The 22,957-nt window shown below is 38.9% G+C and overlaps 1 protein-coding gene across 3 annotated transcripts; it reads left to right on the top strand.

Annotated features, from left to right (window-relative positions):
• The first annotated feature begins 7,098 nt into the window (after positions 1–7,098).
• Positions 7,099–22,670, top strand: lrif1 (ligand dependent nuclear receptor interacting factor 1). 3 transcript variants are annotated; one of them, XM_023793427.2, is made up of 5 exons: positions 7,099–7,253; positions 7,484–7,857; positions 17,400–19,200; positions 19,679–19,918; positions 21,530–22,670. In XM_023793427.2, the coding sequence occupies exons 3-5, from the start codon at positions 17,425–17,427 to the stop codon at positions 22,316–22,318; spliced, it is 2,805 nt and encodes a 934-aa protein (XP_023649195.2). In that variant the 5' UTR covers positions 7,099–7,253; positions 7,484–7,857; positions 17,400–17,424; the 3' UTR covers positions 22,319–22,670. The 3 variants fall into 3 exon arrangements, with proteins under 3 accessions (XP_023649195.2, XP_023649196.2, XP_072569401.1); XM_023793428.2 differs by having other exon boundaries at positions 7,484–7,949; positions 19,679–19,813; XM_072713300.1 differs by having other exon boundaries at positions 7,484–7,949.
• Positions 22,671–22,957: the final 287 nt, after the last annotated feature.

The raw sequence follows: 22,957 nt of genomic DNA, 5'->3' as shown, positions 1-22,957 counted from the left end.
ACCGGTCTGGGTCTTTAGTGCTGCATTTGTGTCCATTTCTGCAGCAGAAATCACCGTTCTGTCTCTCTTCGTTTTTGAGATAGTAACGATAATAATCATGATTTGCCTAAAAATAGAAGGATTTGCTATATGTTGTCACGAAGGCATCAAACATTCTTAAATATGAAACGTGAGCCACTATATGGCAATCATTTAATGCCATAAACCAAGATGTAAAACTCAGGAATAACAGCACGAACATTTTTAAACGGCAGACACGGCACAAAAGATTGAGACTGGTTTGGTCCAAATCGGAGGCACGGTGTTGATGTCCCCATATAAACAAAACATTTATATCTAAAAAACTAAAGCAGCACAAACGAAAATTTCACGAACAATTCAGACCGGTTTAGTTAAAATCTGAAATATATTGCATATACAGGAGTTGGATTAAAAATAGAACACTAGCCAAAGTGGTGTTTGAGGCTTCACGTACGTCTATATATGCGCAACATAGTGGCCAATCTTCACTGATTGCACATTCCATCAGTAACAGCAGAGTGTGAAGGTTGAATTAGCAGAGCAATAGCACAGCTGCATATAAAGTACAGTGGTATGGTGGTACCTCGGTTCTCGAACTTAATCCGTTCCGGACTCTGGATCGAATCCTAAAAAGTTCGAGTTCTGATCGAATTTTTCCCATAAGAAATAATGGAAAATCAATTAATTGGTTCCTGGCCCCCCAAAATTACACCTAAATATGCTTTTTTTATCATTTAAACACAAAATGAATAGGATAAAACAAGAAGAGCATTTTTTCTTAATGGCTTCCAAAACGATAAAGATCTTATCCCAACATTACCCATGTCCTGCCCTGATCGTCCGCTCCTTCCGTGTGCCACGCCCCCTCGTTAACCTCGTGTGGGATCCTCATGTGATCAGTTGTTTCTGGTTGTTGTCATTAGTCCTCTGTATTAATGGTGCGTTCGTTTTTCTTTCGGAACTCGGAAATACCGAGTTGAGTGACATCACATCCGACAATCTCCTGTTCGAGCTACCACATCTTGGAACAAACATGGCTGCCTCCATGAACACGCTGCTGTGTGTTGTTGCTTTATATTTTAGCAGATTTGGAGTGAGATTATTTTTTTCCGAGAGACAAACAAACAAGAAACACGAGCTAGTCAAACCACATTAAAAGCTTTATAAAATGTTTTAGCACATTCATAGCGATATTCTATTTCGAGAGGCAAACAAACTACAAACAAACTAAAGACACTAACAAGTCTGGTAAAAATCTGATATTGCATGATAGGATACTGTTTACGGTCATGATATGGTATTCTCTAAATCAAACACGTGCAGTTACATTTATAAATATTAATACATTTAACAAAATAAACATTTTTAAAGATTTATAAAATAGAATTACTGTTGAGTGTGTAAGCCGCCATGTTGAAATTACGTCACAGGGGCAACTCTTTTTTTTTTTTCCTTTTTTTTTTTTGGAAATTTTTTTTTATTTGTACAAACCATTATAAACAACATTATACAACCACTTACATAACATATGCCAGAAAAATAATTTCTTCTTAATCAAAAAATTGTGAATTTCTGAAAAAGTCCATAGGTCTTTATTGCTTTCTTGTTGATGTTTTCCAAACTGGTGCAGTAGTCCTTAATTTCTTGAAGGAAGTGACTAAAGTTAGGCTTGGATCCTGACCATTTCTTCTTATGAATGTGAAATTTTCCCAGAATAATAAGGAGTTGTTCACAGGGGCAACTCGGACAACAAATCTTGTCCGACATCAACGTCATAAAAGAGGCGTGTTCCCGAGGGGAAGTGACGTTTTTCGTGAAGTGGGGAAAAAGGAGCGAAGTTACAAATGTAACATGATCCACAAACACACAGTACGTGATCCACAAATGTGCAAAATACATTTCACATGTACAAGTAGCTCCATATTTTATTGTGGATATGATTTTACACAACACAAATTTTAAAAATACATATTTGTGTAATGACGTATGTGCACAGACCGGGGAAATAGGAGCAAGACTTGAGGAATCAGGTGAATGCGGGGTTTACTCAGGGTAAAGACAGGCAGGAACAAACAACGACTTCCACGACATTAAAACATTAATGACCGGACTCGGGAAACATACTCTAACACAGACTTAAATACACAACAGCTATTAACAAGACTAGAAACAGCTGAAGACATCGGAATTCCACATGAGGTAGCGAGGGGTGTGTGGCACACAGTAGGGTTGTGACGATGAGGGAATTTCCCCACCGGTTAATGGACATGTGACCAGTGCTTGAAGAGGGAAAAAATGAGTGCAGGAACTCTAATTTTCCGACATTTGATATTTGTGCGGTGAAAAAAAAATCAAGTCTTTAGGATGTGTTGGTTCAAAAACTATTTTAATTTAATCATTCTTCCAAGCAATAACCTACAGGCATAGGCTACTTTTTTCTAATTCACAAATGGAATACTGAAAAACCATTAAAACAACATGTAGTCTTTTATCGGTCTTGTGATATTGTCTATTCTCGGGCCACTGTCGCTGCGTCGGATCAGTTTCAGTAAGTAGGCTACCGGAACGCAGAAAAAAGTGGCGGAACCCAAAAGACGAAAATACAGAAGTTCCGGAACTGCGTTCCGCTGCGTTCCGGCCCACTTCAAGCACTGCATGTGACAACACCGGTAATACCGGTATCACCGTGGGGGTGGGGGTTTCCTCTTTTCCTCCTGCTTTTAAATAGCTTATAAATGCGTGCGTATTATACTTTCACTTTTAGTTTTGCGGGAATTGGCAATTCGGCGTCAATTGTTTGAATGGACGACAACGAAACTACAAAAGAAAAAATCACTGATATTAAACAGAACTTTTATTAACATAACACAACAAAAAACACAACAATATGCTACAGGCTGAAAAAACTGTGGAAGTTGGAACCAAACAAATAACAACCATAGAACGTTTATTACGTAGCCTATCTTAGAACGTTTTTAAAACGAATAAGAAAATAAAATAGAAAGATAAATAAATAAAGTTTTAATAAGATTAAACGAATGAACAAGAAACGAATATAAAAGAAAAACTTCCAAAACGACATTAGGCTACAAAAATGACAAATCAACAGTCTTTAAAAAAAATTAAAAAATAAATAAACAAAAACACTATAAATTGGCATTTATTAACAGTGCAGTCTACATGTTCTTTGCCAGGAAACCCAACATGTTGACTAAATCGTCCGCCATTCTCTTTCTGTAAATTCGATTCCTCTCGTTCTCCTCACGTGATAAATGAAATATGACGCATTGTAGCTATGTTCAGTGTTTAATTATAGTGCATGCTCTCGTCTTAAGTAAATTATTTAGAATTATATTTTCCATTTAATTCAAATAAATATTTAATAAAAAAAAACGAATACTTAAAAAAAAAAAAGCAAACTGAATGTCAGAATGGGAAAGAAAGGTGATTTAAGCAATTTTGAGCGTGGCATGGTTGTTGGTGCCAGACTGAGTATTTCACAATCTGCTCAGTTACTGGGATTTTCACGCACAACCATTTCTAGGGTTTACAAAGAATGGTGTGCAAAGGGAAAAACATCCAGTATGCGGCAGTCCTGTGGGCGAAAATGCCTAGAGGTCAGAGGAGAATGGGCCAACTGATTCAAGCTGATAGAAGAGCAACTTTGACTGAAATAACCACTCGTTACAACCGAGGTATGCAGCAAAGCATTTGTGAAGCCACAACACGCACAACCTTGAGGCGGATGGGCTACAACAGCAGAAGACCCCACCGGGTACCACTCATCTCCACTACAAATAGGAAAGAGAGGCTACAATTTGCACGAGCTCACCAAAATTGGACAGTTGAAGACTGGAAAAATGTTGCCTGGTCTGAGGAGTCTCGATTTCTGTTGAGACATTCAAATGGTAGAGTCAGAATTTGGCGTAAACAGAATGAGAACATGGATCCATCATGCCTTGTTACCACTGTGCAGGCTGGTGGTGGTGGTGTAATGGTGTGGGGGATGTTTTCTTGGCACATTTTAGGCCCCTTAGTGCCAATTGGGCATCGTTTAAATGCCACGGCCTACCTGAGCATTGTTTCTGACCATGTCCATCCCTTTATGACCACCATGTACCCATCCTCTGATGGCTACTTCCAGCAGGATAATGCACCATGTCACAAAGCTCGAATCATTTCAAATTGGTTTCTTGAACATGACAATGACTTCACTGTACTACAATGGCCCCCACAGTCACCAAATCTCAACCCAATAGAGCATCTTTGGGATGTGGTGGAACGAGACTGCAAGATGCAGTCATAGTTAGGAGGCACAAAAACCCCTTAGCTAGGAATAGTAGGAAGACAAAAAATCCAGGGCATGATGGTCAACTGGGGCGGTGTGGTGGTACAGTGGTTCGCACTGTTGCTTCATACCTTTGGGACCAGGATTCAAGTCTCTCCCAGGATTCCATGTGTGTGGAGTTTGAATGTTCTCCCCATGTCTTCATGGGATTTCCTCTGCATACTCTAATTCCCCCACCCCCCAAAGAGGTTAATTGGCATTACCAAATTGCCCATAGGTATGTACGTGTGAGTGAGTGTGCCCTGCAATGGGTTGGCACCCCATCCTGGATTATTCCCTGCATTGTGCCCATAGGCTCCAGACCCCCCCACAACCCTGAATAGGATGGTTGGTTAACTGTCTGCCCACCTTTCTTGAGCATATGAACCATACAAGTTCAATCACATGCCCAATTATCAGCATGTGTAGGTAGACAGACTATTTTCAGCTAGTCCAGTTCTTGTCTAATGTGAAATTCTGCAGTTGTTAGTTGTTTTGAATGCAGGCAAGCTTATTCCGCAGGAGGGAACCTGTAACATAATTGATATATACTACTAATGGTAGTTTTATTGTATTGCTTGTAAAGGTAGTTTAAAAAATGGTAGTTTTATTGTGTTCCCTGTAAATGGAAAAAGTGAAACAAATAGCACCTAAAACAAAGCAATTCTGCATAGTGGTAGCAAAAGGCAGCCTCGGACACTTGATCTTGTTAGAGCGATAGCTTAAAACTTTTTAAATAGAACTTTTTCAAACTTTGCAGACATGTTGTATGGGTAAACATCTGAAACTGATAAAGTTTTGAGAAAAATCTCATTAAAATTGAAGCAGTTTTACTTAGTGGTGGCATACGAAATGACAGCCACAGACACATATCAGGTTGACCTCATTATATTGATTTGATTTGACACTGAGTTTTCACATAATCTGATATAGGTCCTAGAATAGGATAGTTCCTATTACTGAGCCATGTGGAACTCCATATTTGAGTGCTGGTGGATACCTCATAGTTATCAGCTTTTCTGAACAAAGATTTAAGTAGCAGGATTGTACAGTTCACTGTAATGAGGGTGATCTTTAAGTAAAGCCACATAGTTGCATTCATTCATGACAAGATGTTAACATGCCATTTACTAGCTAACACGTTTTCTGTATTATAACTAAGAGAATATTATTGATCCACATGGAGATCAAAAATGAAAAATAAATCCAGCCTAAATGCACCAAAGAATTGCAGCGCCTAAATTGCAGTGGCGGAGTGTACTAGAATGTGTTCAACTTCATGGGTAGTTCATTCAGAATCAGATATAATTTCTCACAGGTCATCTGTTATTTTTTTCGCATACATTTCCATGGCAGCATGATTCAATAAAACCCACTGAAGTGCAGCTTCACTGGACTGCAATGGCACTTCTGTTTTCAGTGCAGCAAAAATATTGCAGAAATGCTTCAAAACATCATTTTTAGGGAAGCTCAGCATGTCTGGGAGTAATTGGGGCTTCAGAATAAGCTTTGATTTCTGTGCAGCAAAGTTAGATGTTTATTGGACAAATGCTTCAAAATGTAATTTCCAGGGAAGCTCAGCATCTCTGGGTGTGAATGGGGCAGTGGACGGGCTGCTGCATGATGATTGGACGAATTGTCAAAGGGGCTGGATTCTGTTTACGCCTCCCCCAAGTTGCTCTCTGTAGATTAGCACAAGCTGGCTGCAAAGGGCAGCCACCCATACTAGCACCCAGGGAGCTGGGTGGTTAAGGACCTTGATCAAGGAGCCACAACTTCTGGAACCATAACCTCTTTCCAGAACCAGGGACTGTTGTCGTGTTCACACCATAGGAACTTGGCCCAATTGTAGTTCCTTAGAAGCAGTTCCAGAACTATTTTTGGTCCCCAGTCCAGACTTTCCATTTGAACATGAAGTACTGGGGAGGTGCTTACAGCCATAGCTTGCTAATTGGTTGGCACTTACAGACATAGCTTGCTGATTGGTTGGCACATACAGACAAAACGTGCTGATTGGTTGATCACAAGCACCTGCGATAATTTGGACGTTATGTGGAAACACAAAAAAGGAGATGTAGCGAAGCAAAAATTGAGCAGATGGAATTATTTTTGTACCTCAATTACATTTAATGCATCAAGTCAATACATTTTTTGTTTGTGTCTCCATATTTCTCCATTGGAAAATTTGATTGCTAAGCCAAAAAATTAAGGTCCTAGCTCCTGTTGTGTGAAAAGTGGCTAGGAGCTGCCAAAGTTCTAGGTGGAGAGAGCCCAGAGACTTGTAAACCGGGACCTTTCCAGATCTTCTGTGTTTTTTTTTTTAAACTTGATATAGGGGAAAGGCGAGGATTCATTGTTATATTGTTTGTTTGTTTTAGCTAACTATGACTACGTTTACATGTAATAAAACCATATCCATTTTTTAAGCAGAACGTCATCCGAAGAGCATCATCCTTTACAGTGAATATTAAACATTATTACATTAAGAAATGTTTTTTTAGAAAAGATTTCTCTCAATTTTGCACATTTTAATAAAGAAAAAATATCAAATTTTTATTTGTTTACAAATAAATATTTGTTTTAAATATTAGTTTTTAAAACTGTCGAATGTGCATTACAACACTGTAAATATAAAGACTGCTGTAGTCATTTTAAGGTTTGCAACTACCTAAAATGGGCTATAGATGTCTCCATTTCAAACAGGAAGAAGGTAGTATTGACCCGGAAGTGATTCTTTATTCTACTGTGATTGTGCAACACAACCAGGTTAATCGGAAGTAGCTAATGATTGTGGGAAAGAGGAAAAAACGTTTAAGAATATTGATTGGGGAAAGTTCCAGCTATTTTCATCTGCAGAAGGGGTGGAGCTCGTAAAAAAATACGTAGCAGTAGTACGTATTTCGAAGTAAGTGAGATTTATAGTTATAAATGTGTTATACATGTTACAGAATAGTTAGACGTAGTGAGAGGTAAACAATCGAGAGCTTTTTAAAGCAATTTCAGCTATATTTATGGCTGGCGTTTTGTTTCAATATGGCGTTGAAGTGAATGGTGGGGGTTGTGAATTTTAATCACCATTATCTTTGGTAGTACCGCAAGCTAAAGTGTTTCATCAGTATCTCCCCTTTCTTCCAGGTTATGATGCGGTGACAAGTCGTTCGGACAGAAGCTTTATTTCATGATCGCTAAAAGCACGTATTGTCTTGTTTGGAAGACTAAAGGCGAAACGGAGTACTGCAACCCGTATACGCTCGCTTTTACCTCGGGAGTAGTTGAAAGAGGAAAAGGAGGAAGCAGCCTTGGCTTTCCACAATGAAAGCTAAAAGCGGCCTTACATTTTTAGGAGATGGATAACACATTGCGGATACCTTCTTTTTCAATAAGGAGTTTGCATACAGTGCAGGAAACCAGCTAACCGCCAACCCAAGCGATTTCACATTTTCTTTCTTCTGCTATACAATAAGCAGAATTGCACGCGCACGATAACGGCATTTTTTGTCGTTACTACGGTCAGTTTCTTCGTCATGAATAACTTGGTGAAAGTTTCAGTGCCCATAAAGCAAAATGATAAACAGATGGCAATATCCAGTACAAATCAAAGGTAAGGTGTCGTAATGTCACCCTGCCAGGTTTTGTTCTCATGATGCAATGAGTATAATAATTTAAACTGTGTTGCACCCTAAGTAAACTCGAAAAACCTGTCAGTTAACATAAAAATAATGCGCTCTAACTGTTTTTAGTTATTGTTCGGCTAGGAATATCACGAGTGATATATAATATGGAAATTGCATTTGATAAAATGTATTCTGCCAAAGATTAAAAACCGTAACTAACAAGCATTTCTATTCAAAAACGAACGGAATTAAACTGGCTTTAAGTTGCAAGAAACCGACGTTTCATCTAACAATGTTTAATCCTAAAGACAGAGAACTTGTTTTACCGCAAGCCTCAGCGGATTTAATAAGTCTTAAAATTTTGGTATGAATTGTTTTGCGTAGCAAGTCGTAAATTTACCACATAACAAATATAAAATTGCTCTTTACTTCATTTCCTACCTCTTAAGTAACAAATTAATGTGTGGAATAAAAAAACTATTATTCCGGGTTTTATGAATTTTTTAAAATCTTATTTAAATGAAATGAAAAAACGTTTTTGGTAAGTATATTAGAAAAATGAATTTACATTGTTTCCATCAATTTTAATGCCTAGTGCTACACTAATGAAGTACATCTATGTCATATTTTGGGAATTTGCTTATTTTGTGTACCTGATGTACAGTACCATCTACACCAAAATGGAATGTATCCACTTGAGGGTAGTAGTAATCATTTGTGTTCACTGTAAGTACTGACTAGTTAGTGGATGTTTTTAGTGTAACTCATGTTCAAAGACTCGACTCAAAGTCATGTTCAAATGAATTAGGTGTACTTTTCTTTGGTGAAACATACTCCATCTGTGGTCACTAAAAACATCATTCAGTGTTGAAAAGAAGTTTTCGTATGTTGGAGTTGTTGTTGGGCAGTATATGGTGGTTTTAATTTCCCATACAGTTTGAATTTTTCATATCTCGCCACACTGCAGCATAGCTGAAACAACAGCAGTAACGCAATAGGCAGCAAATGATATAACATTGTTTGCTGCTGGGATAGCTGTGCGGAGTGTATGGGGGGGGGGGACCCTGTTATGTATACATATCACTTTTGAGTGTCACAATACGCATCTCATTAATACTTTAGGCGCACTACTAAACTGCTAAACGGCGTAAGTAGACGTCCTTATACTACCGAAAAACCCGGCATCCAGACTAATGTTTCACCCGCCATTTATAGCCCTGGTAATGATTGCGGTTGCGCCATATCATCGCGATTACACCGTGATGTGATTGCGACCGCCCTAGTATTGGGCCCAGCCTCCAATGTGGTGATTGGTGGTTGAGTGATGGTCCCGGTGAACTGGAGCTGATGGCTGTGCATACTGGGGGTGGTTTCAGGACTGTCCCTCTGTTTTTCAAATCGACAGTAGAATTGGTTCAGTTCATTGGCAAGGCTCAGGTTGTTGATGTAGTGGGCGGTTTCAGGTTTATAGCTGATGGTTTGCTTTAGTCCTTTTCAGACAGAAACAGAGTTGTTGGTTGAGAATTGCTGCTCTAATCTCTCAGAATACAGGTGTTTGGCCTCCTCCACAGCTTTGCCAAGCCTGTGTTTTGCTTCTTTGAACCCACCCCAGTTCCTGCTTTTTAAAGCCTTTTCCTCCTCTAAATTGAGCCTTCGGAATTTAGCTGTGAACCAGGGTTTGTCATTATTATAGCTCACCCTGGTTCCAGTGTTAATTTTGACAGCAAATTTTTATTTAGTTTTAGTCATAGATTTTTGACTAAAATGTAATTTAGTTTGTCATAATTTAGTCATCTAAATTATTTTAGTTTGTCTCATTTTAGTTGACTAAATATCAAGATTACAGTCAACTAAAACTACAGTTGATTTACTCGACTATAATTAAAACACAAACTTATGTTTATTTACCTGGAAACTGAGTACTGTAAAATCAGTAGTGCCATTAGTGCAAAAATAAAATCACTTCAAAGTGCATAGGCTATAACGACACCAGGCCTGCACTCTCTGAATATTACTATAGAAATATTTTTAAAAATATTTGTAGACGTAGTTTTTTGGTGATTTCATGTTAGTTGAAGTTTCCGATAAAGTAATGATATTTGTTATATAAATCAACTCGGGTGAAACAAAAAATGTACATTTTCAGGGTTGCCAAATATGAAGAATCTGGCATGACACTCACGCTGTCAGACTTACTCTGGAAATCTTACGGCAAATCAATATTATACCATTATAAACCTATAATTAGCACTTCCAAAGTGTATTTACTTGGCTAAATACAGAAGCAGATTATTTACAAGGTAAGAACTGTTACATATTTGCAGACATGTTGAATTGGAAAATCTCCGGCCAGCTGGCTGGAGTAAGTTGGCAATCCCACGTTTTATTTGAAATAAAAAGTAAAATGCACTGTTTTCACCTGAAACGGCTCGTCATTCCGTTTGCGTTGTTACTCCAACAAATTTAAAACGAATATGAGAAAAATAAATCACGTTTTAAATCTTTTCAAAATAATATCCTATTCTAACAGCGATTTAAAGTAAGTTCGTATGTATTTATATTAAAACGAGACTTTAATTTTATTACCGTTATGGGATTATAGAAAACCAATACTTATCCAATACTTACTTATACAAATCCATGAACACTAAAATATATGACATAGACATGACTGTATTAGGGCTTTACTGCTTAAGTTAAGCCCTTTATTTAAACATGCACAATTTTCACATTTTATTTATTTTCTCATTTTGATATGCAGCCCTACCTTTAGTAGATGTTGATACAACTAATAGGCTACTTAAATATATATCATACTAAATAGTTACACATTATGATCTTCCGGACCTTTGCTTCAAGAATTTTTCTCTAACTGATCCCTGCCTTACAAGAACTACATTAGTTCTGACTGGTCTCTGGCAAACATTTTCGTCTTGTTTTTATTCATTTACGAAATTGTCAATACACTTCGTCATAGTCTTAGACATCACGAAATAATTTTAATTTAGTTAACTCATTTTAGTCTGAAAGTAAAGGTCGCTGATAACTATGACGAAAAGTTTTCGTCAGAAAAATTAACACTGCCTGGTGCATGTTGGAAGCTGATGTTTAACATATAATGTATGATTTATCACGGTAATAATTATTAAAAGCATGGCAGCTAAGCAAACATGTTACCATATGTTTATCTTAGTAACAATCAATAAAACAGGTCTCTATTGAGCTAAATATATGGTTATAATCAATAAAAGCATGTTGCTATGTAGCTACATGCACATTATTAATCTAATCCTGTTTAACGAATCTACTTGAGTTCTTTGAGGAAGCTACAAGTGAAATTGATCACAAAAAGGCCTACGATGTAATCTACTTAGATTTCCAGAAGGCCTTTGATGTTGTCCCCCACAAACGGCTCTTGCTAAAGCTCAAAGCTGCAGGGAATTTAGGAACTGTGGCAGCTTGGATCAAAAACTGGTTAACTGACAGGAAGCAGCAGAGGCGGACAGAGTACACAGGTTCATTACTTGAGTAAAAGTTACAGATACCCCTTGCTAAATTTTACTCAAGTACAAGTAAAAGTACTACAGTTAGATGTCTACTTAAGTAAAAGTACTGAAGTACTTGTTTTTAAAAGCACTTGAGTATCGAGTACAAGAGTACATTTTCTAAATATTGCATTACTACTGCCACAGTGCTTACATTTATGTACAGAAACGTCCTACATGGAGTTATGAAAAATGTTAATGTTAATACCTTGGAGAATGTAAAAGGAATTGAAAGTAAAATCAAGTCATTTTCATCTTTTTACCATGTTGCTTTATTTAACGTTTCTCACTTGCCCACAAGGCAATAGCACAACAATGGCAATGCTCTGACAAACCTCTGCTAGAGTTTTAATGGATTTTTTGCACCCACATTTGAACCTGACTGTGTTACACACCGCATACTCAAGAACATCAAAGCAAATGCTCATCTTACATTAATGTGTAATATCAGAAAAGAAAATTCAGCTAACAATTGTGTGTACATGTGAGTTTCTCTGTTTTTTCATCAATCAAATCATTAAACCTAAACCAGCAAAGGCAATATAGCAATGTTCTGACACACCTCTGAACCTGACCGTGATTAAGTGATTAAAGAAAATCAGCTAATCAGCTGTGTTTAGGTCAGCGTACAAATAAGGAAATATAAAATTCAGCTCATTTGAGTGACAATATTAAGGAGAAAATACTTTCAGCTGAATAACACCATTCTACACAATCTATGTTTGACAACTCTTGTGTGTGTGTGTGTACTGTACTTCAATTCAATCAAATGTCATGAAGTCCTTGTTCAACTTGAGGAGAAGTTGGTTCTCAAAATTCTGTGAATTAATTGATCCCCTTCTTGGGGTGAAAAGCAAACCTGCTATGCTAAAAAGCCTTTCACACGCTGCTGAAGCTGGCAGGGCTGTGTTGAGCTTTAGTGAGAGGTTACGCACAGCTGGATATGGGGCCAGTGTATTCACTCCTTCAGCTGTAGCAGCTAGGTATCCATCAAGTTGCTTACTTATCTCATGGGAATGCGTCTGCTTTACGCAGCAAAGTATTTAGGTGCTTCTGACATTCTAACAAGTGCTGCAATATTAGGTCAGGCAAATACAAGACTTTGGGTAGCATATCTCTCGTATTTAAATACAATTGTAGGCTACAGCAATTTTTTATGATATGACAAGACAGGTATAAGTACACTCAAGAGCGTTCCCCCACTTGAATAGGCATTTAAGCCTTACAGTTCAACAAACACTATTGTAATCCTGTCTAGGCCAGCTGAACCGTTTTTTTTTTTTTGTTTTTTTTTTTAAAAAGCCAAATAGCCCCTGTAGGGCTAGCACTAGTTATGTTACGTTCGCGGTTTAGGCGAGCAGGCAGGCAGGCAAAAGGAGCCGGACTGACGGGTGAAACTGGGTTTATTTGTAGGAACCAGGAGCACACGGGGAACACTGACCACTAGACATAACAATACAATGACGGATCTGGGAAACCGAGGGAGACGCGGACTAATATGCACAGGACCAGTCAAACATAACAGGACACAGGTGATCACAATCGGGAATAAACACTAGGTAATGAGGTGGGCGTGGCACACAGAAGGATCGTACGGAGCCGGGCGTGACAAGTTATTCACTCTGGTGAAATAAGTGAGCTGAAATGCCCTGCTTGCAACTAGCATAGCCTACGACTGAACTTATTAGGCTTTTACATTTTTTTTTTATGGTAAAAAAAGTCGTTTCGTACTCGAGCTCAGACTAGAAAAGATACATTATATGCTCTCTCTATTTGTCAGGGGCATGTCAAAACATGAATCTGAAAGGACTTCAGTTGATTATCTATGTTACACGATTCGCTTGCTTTGGCTTATGTTAATTATTGTTAGGCCAAACTTAGCCATCTGAGTGGCTAGCTACAGCTGGCAAATTGGCAGGTGTATGTGGCTTCGACTACCCAAACGTAACCGAGAATGTAAAAAGCTGCATTATCGCAGCTAGCCAATCATTTAGTGCACTTTTCTGTAGCTAGAATCTAGCTTAGAAATGTAAGGAATTTATTTCAATGTACATACCTTGACATGCTTCCGCAAGTTGGAGGATGAATTTTTGTAGGCGGTGATGAAATTCCATTTTGGTAAACACAGCAAACACTTGAAGCGAAAACTATCATTAACTTGTTCAGAAAATTTAAATAGTTTGGCGAGGTGGGGCCACGGGTTGGCACATTCCCGGGATGGACCTGCTGCGTCTTCATCCATTATTTCGTCCATGGTTTCGTCTCTTATCTAAATCATTATCTGACCATGGAGTTGACTTTGGCGGAAAGCTGAAGGTGATTGCTGATAGGCTGTCCCAATCAGTGGCGCCTGCACAATCCAATCGCGTTTGAGAGGGAAAAAACAAATTGAGGGTTTCTGAGATTTTTCTTTTTTCCTTTTTTTTTTTTAAAAGAAGTAATGGGTACTCACGCTTATGGATGGAAATGTAGTGGAGTAAAGAGTACAATATTTGCCTCTCAAATGTACTTGAGTAAAGTCATGAGTACTCCCCAAAAACGATACTTGAGTAAAGTACAGATCCCTCAAAATTATACTTAAGTACTGTACTCAAGTAAATGGACTCCCTTACTGTCCGGCTCTGGGAAGCAGCGAGTAGTTATTAAAGGCATAATGTCACAGTGGGCCTGCGTTCATAGTGGGGTACTCCAGGGTTCAATTTTAGGACCACTATTATTCCTGATTTACATTAATGATATTGACACCAATACATACAGTAAACTGGTTAAATTTGCAGATGACACCAAGGTGGGTGGTGTAGCAGATACTGATCTAGCAGCAGCAGAGAGGCTACAACGGGATCTGGATTTAATTAGCGATTGGGCTGATACCTGGCAGATGAAATTTAACACAGATAAATGTAAGGTAATCCAAGCAGGGAGCAGAAATATAAAGTACAGATATTTTATGGGTTCCACTGAAATAAAGGTAGCTGATTACGAGAAAGATCTCGGTGTGTATGTTGATGCTTCCATTTCCCATTCTCGCCAGTGTGGGGAAGCAATTAAAAAGGCCAATAGAATGTTGGGTTACATCTCTAGGTATGTGGAGATTAAGTCAAGGGAGGTGATGTTACATTTATATAATTCCTTGGTAAGACCCCACCTAGAATATTGCATGCAGGTTTGGTCACCATACCTTAAGAAGGACATTGCTGCCTTAGAAAAGGTGCATCAGAGGGCTACGAGAATGATTCCTGGTCTTAGAGGAATGTCTTATGAGGAGAGGTTAGCTAAGCTGAATCTGTTTAGCCTTGAGCAAAGGAGACTAAGGGGGGACATGATCCAAGTCTATAAGATTCTAACAGGTCTGGATGCTGTTCAGCCAAATGGCTATTTCAATATTAGTTTAAATACTAGAACTCGTGGCCATAAGTGGAAATTAGCGGGAGAACATTTTAAAAAAATTTGAGGAAGCACTTCTTTACACAGAGTGTAGTTAGAGTATGGAATAGTCTTCCTGCTAGTGTAGCGGAAGCTAAAACCCTGGGTTCCTTTAAATCAGAGCTAGATAAGATTTTAACAACTCTGAGCTATTAGTTAAGTTCTCCCCAAACGAGCTTGATGGGCCGAATGGCCCCCTCTCGTTTGTAAATTTCTTATGTTCTAATAACACGTCAGTCAAACTATTCTTATCCAGCTAAATACATGATTTTATTAATTTTTATTATGAATCAATAAAACATGCCACTGTCATGCTGAATATACATGATTTTTTTTAGAATAATAAAAACACCTTTTTAAGCATTAGTAAATATACACTCACCTAAAGGATTATTAGGATGCATTTAGGGGTGTGGCCCTGGTCAAGACAAACTCCTGAACTCCAAACTGAATGTCAGAATGGGAAAGAAAGGTGATTTAAGCAATTTTGAGCGTGGCATGGTTGTTGGTGCCAGACGGGCCGGTCTGAGTATTTCACAATCTGCTCAGTTACTGGGATTTTCACGCACAACCATTTCTAGGGTTTACAAAGAATGGTGTGCAAAGGGAAAAACATCCAGTATGCGGCAGTCCTGTGGGCGAAAATGCCTAGAGGTCAGAGGAGAATGGGCCAACTGATTCAAGCTGATAGAAGAGCAACTTTGACTGAAATAACCACTCGTTACAACCGAGGTATGCAGCAAAGCATTTGTGAAGCCACAACACGCACAACCTTGAGGCGGATGGGCTACAACAGCAGAAGACCCCACCGGGTACCACTCATCTCCACTACAAATAGGAAAGAGAGGCTACAATTTGCACGAGCTCACCAAAATTGGACAGTTGAAGACTGGAAAAATGTTGCCTGGTCTGAGGAGTCTCGATTTCTGTTGAGACATTCAAATGGTAGAGTCAGAATTTGGCGTAAACAGAATGAGAACATGGATCCATCATGCCTTGTTACCACTGTGCAGGCTGGTGGTGGTGGTGTAATGGTGTGGGGGATGTTTTCTTGGCACATTTTAGGCCCCTTAGTGCCAATTGGGCATCGTTTAAATGCCACGGCCTACCTGAGCATTGTTTCTGACCATGTCCATCCCTTTATGACCACCATGTACCCATCCTCTGATGGCTACTTCCAGCAGGATAATGCACCATGTAACAAAGTTCGAATCATTTCAAATTGGTTTCTTGAACATGACAATGAGTTCACTGTACTACAATGGCCCCCACAGTCACCAGATCTCAACCCAATAGAGCATCTTTGGGATGTGGTGGAACCGGGAGCTTCGTGCCCTGGATGTGCATCCCACAAATCTGCATCAACTGCAAGATGCTATCCTATCAATATGGGCCAACATTTCTAAAAAATGCTTTCAGCACCTTGTTGAATCAATGCCACGTAGAATTAAGGCAGTTCTGAAGGCGAAAGGGGGTCAAACACCGTATTAGTATGGTGTTCCTAATAATCCTTTAGGTGAGTGTATTTCATTGATATAAATGCTTGCTGCTGTGGTAAGGGTGAACTTGGGGGGGGAAAAAATACCATGATATATCGTGAAACCACCAGAATCTTAAAATATACCATGATACAAATTCCTACCTCCCAGCACTAGCTGGAGTTGTGTAATTCTGTAAATGTTGGAATGTCGGACACGTATGCATCGTCTCTTCTGACTGACGTGCTGGACAATGCCTACATGTCATAATCCTGTCTAGGTAGTAAATTGGTGTGGGTGACTGTTGTCCCCTAACTCAGTCTGTGCTCTGATTTTCATCCACGTTTACTGTTCACCTTTATCAAGGAACAAATTAAGAGGAGACCCACCTGCTGCAAATGGATGCAATTCAGAACTAGATTTTTTTTTTTTTAATATAGCCCCTCCCCCTTGTCATTGGTCACTTCAATTTTGGTCTTTTTTCCTTGTTGGTTACTGTATTTGTAGTAGCTTGTGGAACATACGACTCTTGGCAGCAGTTTTATGTTTAAATTATAAAATATATTATGATGTAATAAATGATCTGATGATGGCAATTGTACATCAGACTTAATGGAATTTAAAATACTATATTTTCAAACTTGTAAAAAGTAATGGTGTCAAATGGTAATTGCTACCATTCTCTGTTCAAAGTAGTCTCTTTTCTGTAGTGCTTTGCTTAATGTATAGTTGGTTTACCTGTCCATACTGTGTACATAAGAGTCTGGAAAGGAGGAATTGAACATCAAGCAAACTATAATTTAGGTTTACAAATATTATTCAAGTACCTTCATGAGTCTTTTTAAAGATAATTAAGATTGCTATGGATCATAATAATATCAGGGTAGATCAGATTGAGGAGTCTATTTTGATTAATTTTTCAAAGAAGCATTTGACAGTCATTGTGTTATTTGTAATCAGTTCTACACTAAAATCTATCCCTTTCTTTTAGTGGGACAGGTGTCTACTATCAAGCTATGCCTGCTGTGGGGCCTGATGGGAAAAATGTAATGAAACTCATTCCAGTTCAGCGAGTCAATGGACAGTTTGTTAGTATACAAAATAGCTCTAACTTACCCAATGTTTGCAGAACTGCTGACAATGAACCACAAAGGGTGTATGCCCAACCAATCCACTTCACCCCAGCACCAGTGTCACAAAGTAACCTTCCAGTTACTCTTCCAATGCACCCGACTGTCAATACAAGATATGTTCTGAAAAGGCCACCAGACATAAATGTGACGCTGAACCCCCTCAGTGCAACAGGACAGTTTCAGGAAGGAGTGAGAGTATCAACAGGTGCTCCCATTAGAGTCCATGTTCCTATAGTTCACTCGAAAATGACCCAGAATGTGGTGCCAGTGGCATCACCCATGTTGAACTGTGGGAAAGCAATAACACTCCTGAATAAAAACCAGTTGCCTGTGGCTGTGAAATCCCCAGTGCTCCCCAGTGGACATTATCTTCAAATTCCATCAAATGCTCAAGTGAAAACACTGCCAGCCTCAGCACTTCCTCAGGCTATAAAAAGGAGGATATTGACACCACCAGTCAGCACCCATTCAGGTGCCCCCAGCACTACATCGAATTTGCTAACTGCTGTGTATGTATCACCAGTGAATACCATGAAACTAGGAGCTTCAGTGCATACTCCCTCAGTGTCACCCACTCCCCTTCCAGTCAACCCACTGCCTAAAACAAGTAGCCAGCCACCTCCAAATTCTTTGCCTATTCCTGCCCAAACCACAAAGGTCCTTTCTAAGGAAAGCCCAGGTCCCATCACTCCAATTAAATGGGTTGTTCAGGAACAGTCTGATTCAGCTGCACCATGCCTCGTTCCCCAGAACTCCTCTTCCATGACCTTGGAGATCCTTAAAACTCTTGCTCAGATGGAGAAAACCAAGAATGTTGATCAGAGTGCTGCCACCAAATCTTCTCCCCAAAAAAGTCCCTCAGGTGTTGGACCAGGGAAGGACAATGCTTTGGTCATGTACAATGGGAAGATGTACTTTGTGGCTAAGAAAACACCTGAGTTTGATAAACATGTTACTGTACAACTTAATGCCACTGAGAGCCCGCCCAGGCGGTCAGCAGAAGAGGCCACAGTCAATCTGAAAAATGTCTCTGTACCCCCCAGTCAGGCTTCTATCACTGTTTCTGGATTGCATGTGCAGAAATTGTCACAAACAGGAAATTTTTATGTCAGCAACAAAGTAGATGAGATCATAGATTTATGTGATGAGGACCCACAGGATGAATGTTTCAGTCAGAGAATGACTATTTGCAGTGCATCCCAGACCTGCTCCAGTAAGGCTGTTACTGTGGATGATGATGAGGATTCTAATGTTATATTTGTTTCATACATCCCACCCAAATCAAGTGCTCAAACAGATGATGAGGAAAGGGAAAAGGAAACTGTGCCGGATAGTACAATGGAGGAAGAAATGGAAGCAAAACTGGGTGAGGAAGTGGATAGTAGACAGAAAGAAAAAATGGGGAATAGACAGGAAATGGAAAACCAGGAAGAGGAATTAGGAAGTAAACAAGAAAAGGAAGTGGGAAGTGGACAGGAAACAGAAATGAGACATAGGCAGGAAGAGGAAATGTTAAGTTGCCAGAAGGATGAAATGGTTCTGGAAAACACAACCTGTCAGCTGGATATAACCAATCAGGAAAAAGACATTACTGAAGAAATGGGAAGCATTCAATGTAAAGAGCCAGATAAAGAAGATGCATTTCAACAAGTAGAAGCTGTATGTATTATGTATATCATTTATTGTGGGTGTGTATGTGTAGGATTTACCATCAGAAATTATATATATATATATATAATTAGAAATGTAATTTTTGAAACGGTGTAGCTCATTAGCCAAATAAATTGTATAAGTTTTTCTTTAAGCTTGAGAATGCCTATAGGATTACTGTATGATTACAAATGTCTTAAGACTAGTTTTAGAAATCCCCAGGGAACCTTAAACCACAATGCATTTGTACATATATGTAAAACATTGCAATTGTCACAAATGTGTAGATATTGTCAGAAATGTGCTTTTTGGGCTAGGAACACTGGCTAGTTCGAACTGTCTCATTTTGCTTTGAGCCAGGAATATAAGCACAACTATTATTTTTTCAATCATCATTGTAGTCTTTTTACAGAAACCAAAACTGAATATTATTTACATAACCATTGCTTATAGTTTAAGAGTATGCTTTGTGTGATTGGGTTCGCAGAGTCCCACAATACCGGAAAAGGAAAACCGGCAGGAGAGTGACAGGCTGCTGAAGAGAAGATTTGGGATCAGAGCAGAAGTGCAGATCCATTTACAAAGGGTCCCTTCTCCAGAGTCAAAGGCTACTCCAAAGAAGGTCCCTCAAATTGGCTCAATTAACAAACGTACTTTAGATGGTATCCGCAAACTAATTCAGAGTTCACGGATTGAGATGAAAACAAAAAAGCTTATTGAAACACAGGTAAAAATGGTCTGAAATATCTGCAAAAATATAAGTGTTATCTGAAATCTTACCAAAAAGAGGGAATGTGTGTAAATACCACAGTCATTCAGATGGCCCAGATTCACTTCAGTACTTTGTCCCAGATGCTAGAATGCATATCTTGGAGGAAGGGCAACTTGCTTACAACAATGCGCCAGAAAGCACTGAAGCAGCTATTCTTATAACTTGTATATTTGCTATGAAGATTATACCGTTGGGACAGGCAATGTCATTACTTTATGGATAGTATCAGGGCTGGTCAAACCATTTGCATGTTGCATATTTGGAAATTGCTGAGCAGTTATTTGTGGCATACAAACTAGCTTTCCATTGAAAAGTAATGATTGTTATGCTCTAAATCCAAGAGAAAAAGGTGAGAATTTAAAGTGTTTATATGCCAATGATCTGTATGGCTTCCATTAAAAGTAATAAATGTCATAGCAAATGGTGGCCCTGCATTGAAGAAAACATTAAGCATTTTAATTTTTTGGACAAGGTTTTAAAAATATTGAAAATTTAATCTGCTGCTGTCCTGTCCAGGGGTTTCCCAGCTTTTTACCCTGTGTTGCAAAGGATAATCTTTAAGGTGCCTCACAACTCTGTACTAGATGGATGGATGGATGAATTAATGTATATGTTTATGTACAAGCTGGCAGTGCATACATACTGCAATAGTACATCATATACATTTTTGTTTTTTCCAAACGGGGAAACCATGGATTAGGAACTGGTTTGCTGTTGCCACAACACTTTTCTGGTTAGTGCAGTAACTCAAAAAGTACTCGACATCTATTTAAAACCTTGCAAGTGCATTCTATGGATGATTGCAAGGAGTGATTGCAAGGAGAAGGGCAGTCACAGACACTCGATCTTCTTAGTGCGATAACTCAAGAAGTATTTAATGGATAATATTACCACTTCACCAAAACATTATATGGATAAAGATCCCCTGATTTCATTTTGAGACAAAATGTAAGTAGTGCTCGGTGGCAGCAAAGGTAAGGACAGCTGCAGAAAACACTTGATCCTTTGAACATAACAACACAAAGTATTGAAACCATCTTTTTAAAACTTCCCAGGAACATTAAGTAAATAATGTTCTGGGATTAACTGGCATTGCTTCATTTTTGATGCAATTTATCTCAAAATTAAATAGGTCCCAGAAGATCATTACACAATTTCCTGGGAATGCATTGTTTTCATCCTGGCAGCATCTAGTTATCTGCATTGATGGGAATATGTATTCACTGTAGTCTCCCTCATTAGCTAAACTGTCAAAAAGGCAGTTAAAATTGGGCAGCATCAGCACATTCCTTGGGAAGGTTACTGAAGAGGATGGAATTCTGCCTTTTTCTAGATAGCCTATACAATATTCTCTATTTTATTGTTTTTACCAAGGGGCAGTTTATATCCATATCAGTTTGGAACTGTACTTAAAATGTCACAGTAGTTGATACAGGCCAAAACCACCGTGCATTTATAGTCAGACACAACCTCTGATTAGGCATCGAGATTTAAATCTGTTTGCTTTACTTTTATAAATTACTCAATGGTCCAATGTGACACATTATGGATTCATGTATTTTATAGGTCCCAGCTCCAAAGAGAAAAAATGAAAGCAACGGTAATGGTGCGAAGAAGAAGAAAGGGGATCATCATGAAAACAAAGCTGAGAACAGTGGGAAGCCACCAAGTGAGCAATGTGGAGAAATGGAGCTTTCGTCAGCAATAGGAACAAATGGGGAAGAGGTGGAGACACCATGTGATCAACTTACTATTCCTGCAGAAAAGACGTCAGCTTCCATCTTAGGTAGCCCAGTTCCCATGGAAGTGCCAGAGCAGAGACTCAACGCAGTGAGCAGTTCAACAGAAGAATCCAAAATAACTGCTGTACTGAGCAGCTGCCCTCAAGTGGAACCTGGAACTGGGTCATCTGATGCCATCTCCTTACCCAAGTCAAGGAAAGGAAAAGGAAAACAATCTAAAATGTTGCAAGCTAGTGCAACCATCAAGCCATCAGCACCAGAGTGCATGGAAATATGCAATTCAGCTGCTGCAGAAATGCAGTGTGGTTCGTCGCAGCCTGGGGGAACCAAAGCATCCAAGGCCATGGCTGCCGTGGTGTGGCCTGAACCATCTCCACAGAATACGGTATCTGCTGTGGCAAGCGAGGGTGAAAAAGAGCCAGCATCTATAGAGATACACTGCCCATCAGAATCAAGCGGCAGCCTCGGAGGAGAGCTTACAGGGGGTGATGTTTTCTGTGCAACACCCATGGACCCGGAGGAGATAAAAAGACATGAAAAAATCAAACGGCTTAAAGAGCTTCTGAAGGAAAAGGAAGCTGCACTCGAATTGATCCGAAATAAGATAATATGAATATTAGTCTGCTTTTTGTTGTTTTAACATTTATTTAAATCTGTACATAATTTATATATTTAACTAATTTCAGACCTTTGCTACAGTTTGTTGTTTAAAAATATCCTATTGAGTTTCCTTTTTCAAATGTGCTGCACCATAAATTTGGGAGAGAAAAAAAACGTGCAAACATCTAGGCATTTACAGTAATGGGTCAGGTTGTATTGGGTCAGGTTGCTCTTTGGTAAGATCTGTTAAGTTCCACTGAGCTCATATATAAGGTACTTTGATGTTCCTGTGGTTGTAATAGTTCATAAAGTGTATTTTATTTGTACATGTAACATGCAAATAAAATAATTTTCATTTGTTTGCATGTTGAGCATTTTTTCTTTAAAGTTGGAAAGTAGTTAATTAGTTCTGCGAAAAGTGGTACATTATGCAGTTCAGCCACTAGGTGATGAAAACAAGCAAGAAATAACACAATATGCCCAAATTTCAGTTGATTTTTGAATAGCACATTCAACACAAATACACTTATTTGAGATATAAAGGGCAACTCTCACAATACAGTGGTACCTCAGTTCTCGAACTCACTAGAACTCGCATTTCTTGAAAGTCGAACAAACCAGTTTGACCTAGAACTCGATCTGAATATCAGAA

This window comes from Paramormyrops kingsleyae, chromosome 6 (genome assembly GCF_048594095.1).
Source record: "Paramormyrops kingsleyae isolate MSU_618 chromosome 6, PKINGS_0.4, whole genome shotgun sequence".
Classification (NCBI taxonomy): Eukaryota; Metazoa; Chordata; class Actinopteri; order Osteoglossiformes; family Mormyridae; genus Paramormyrops; species Paramormyrops kingsleyae.
The sequence above is the reverse complement of the archived record's forward strand: the minus strand, read 5'-3'. Positions and strand labels throughout refer to the sequence as shown.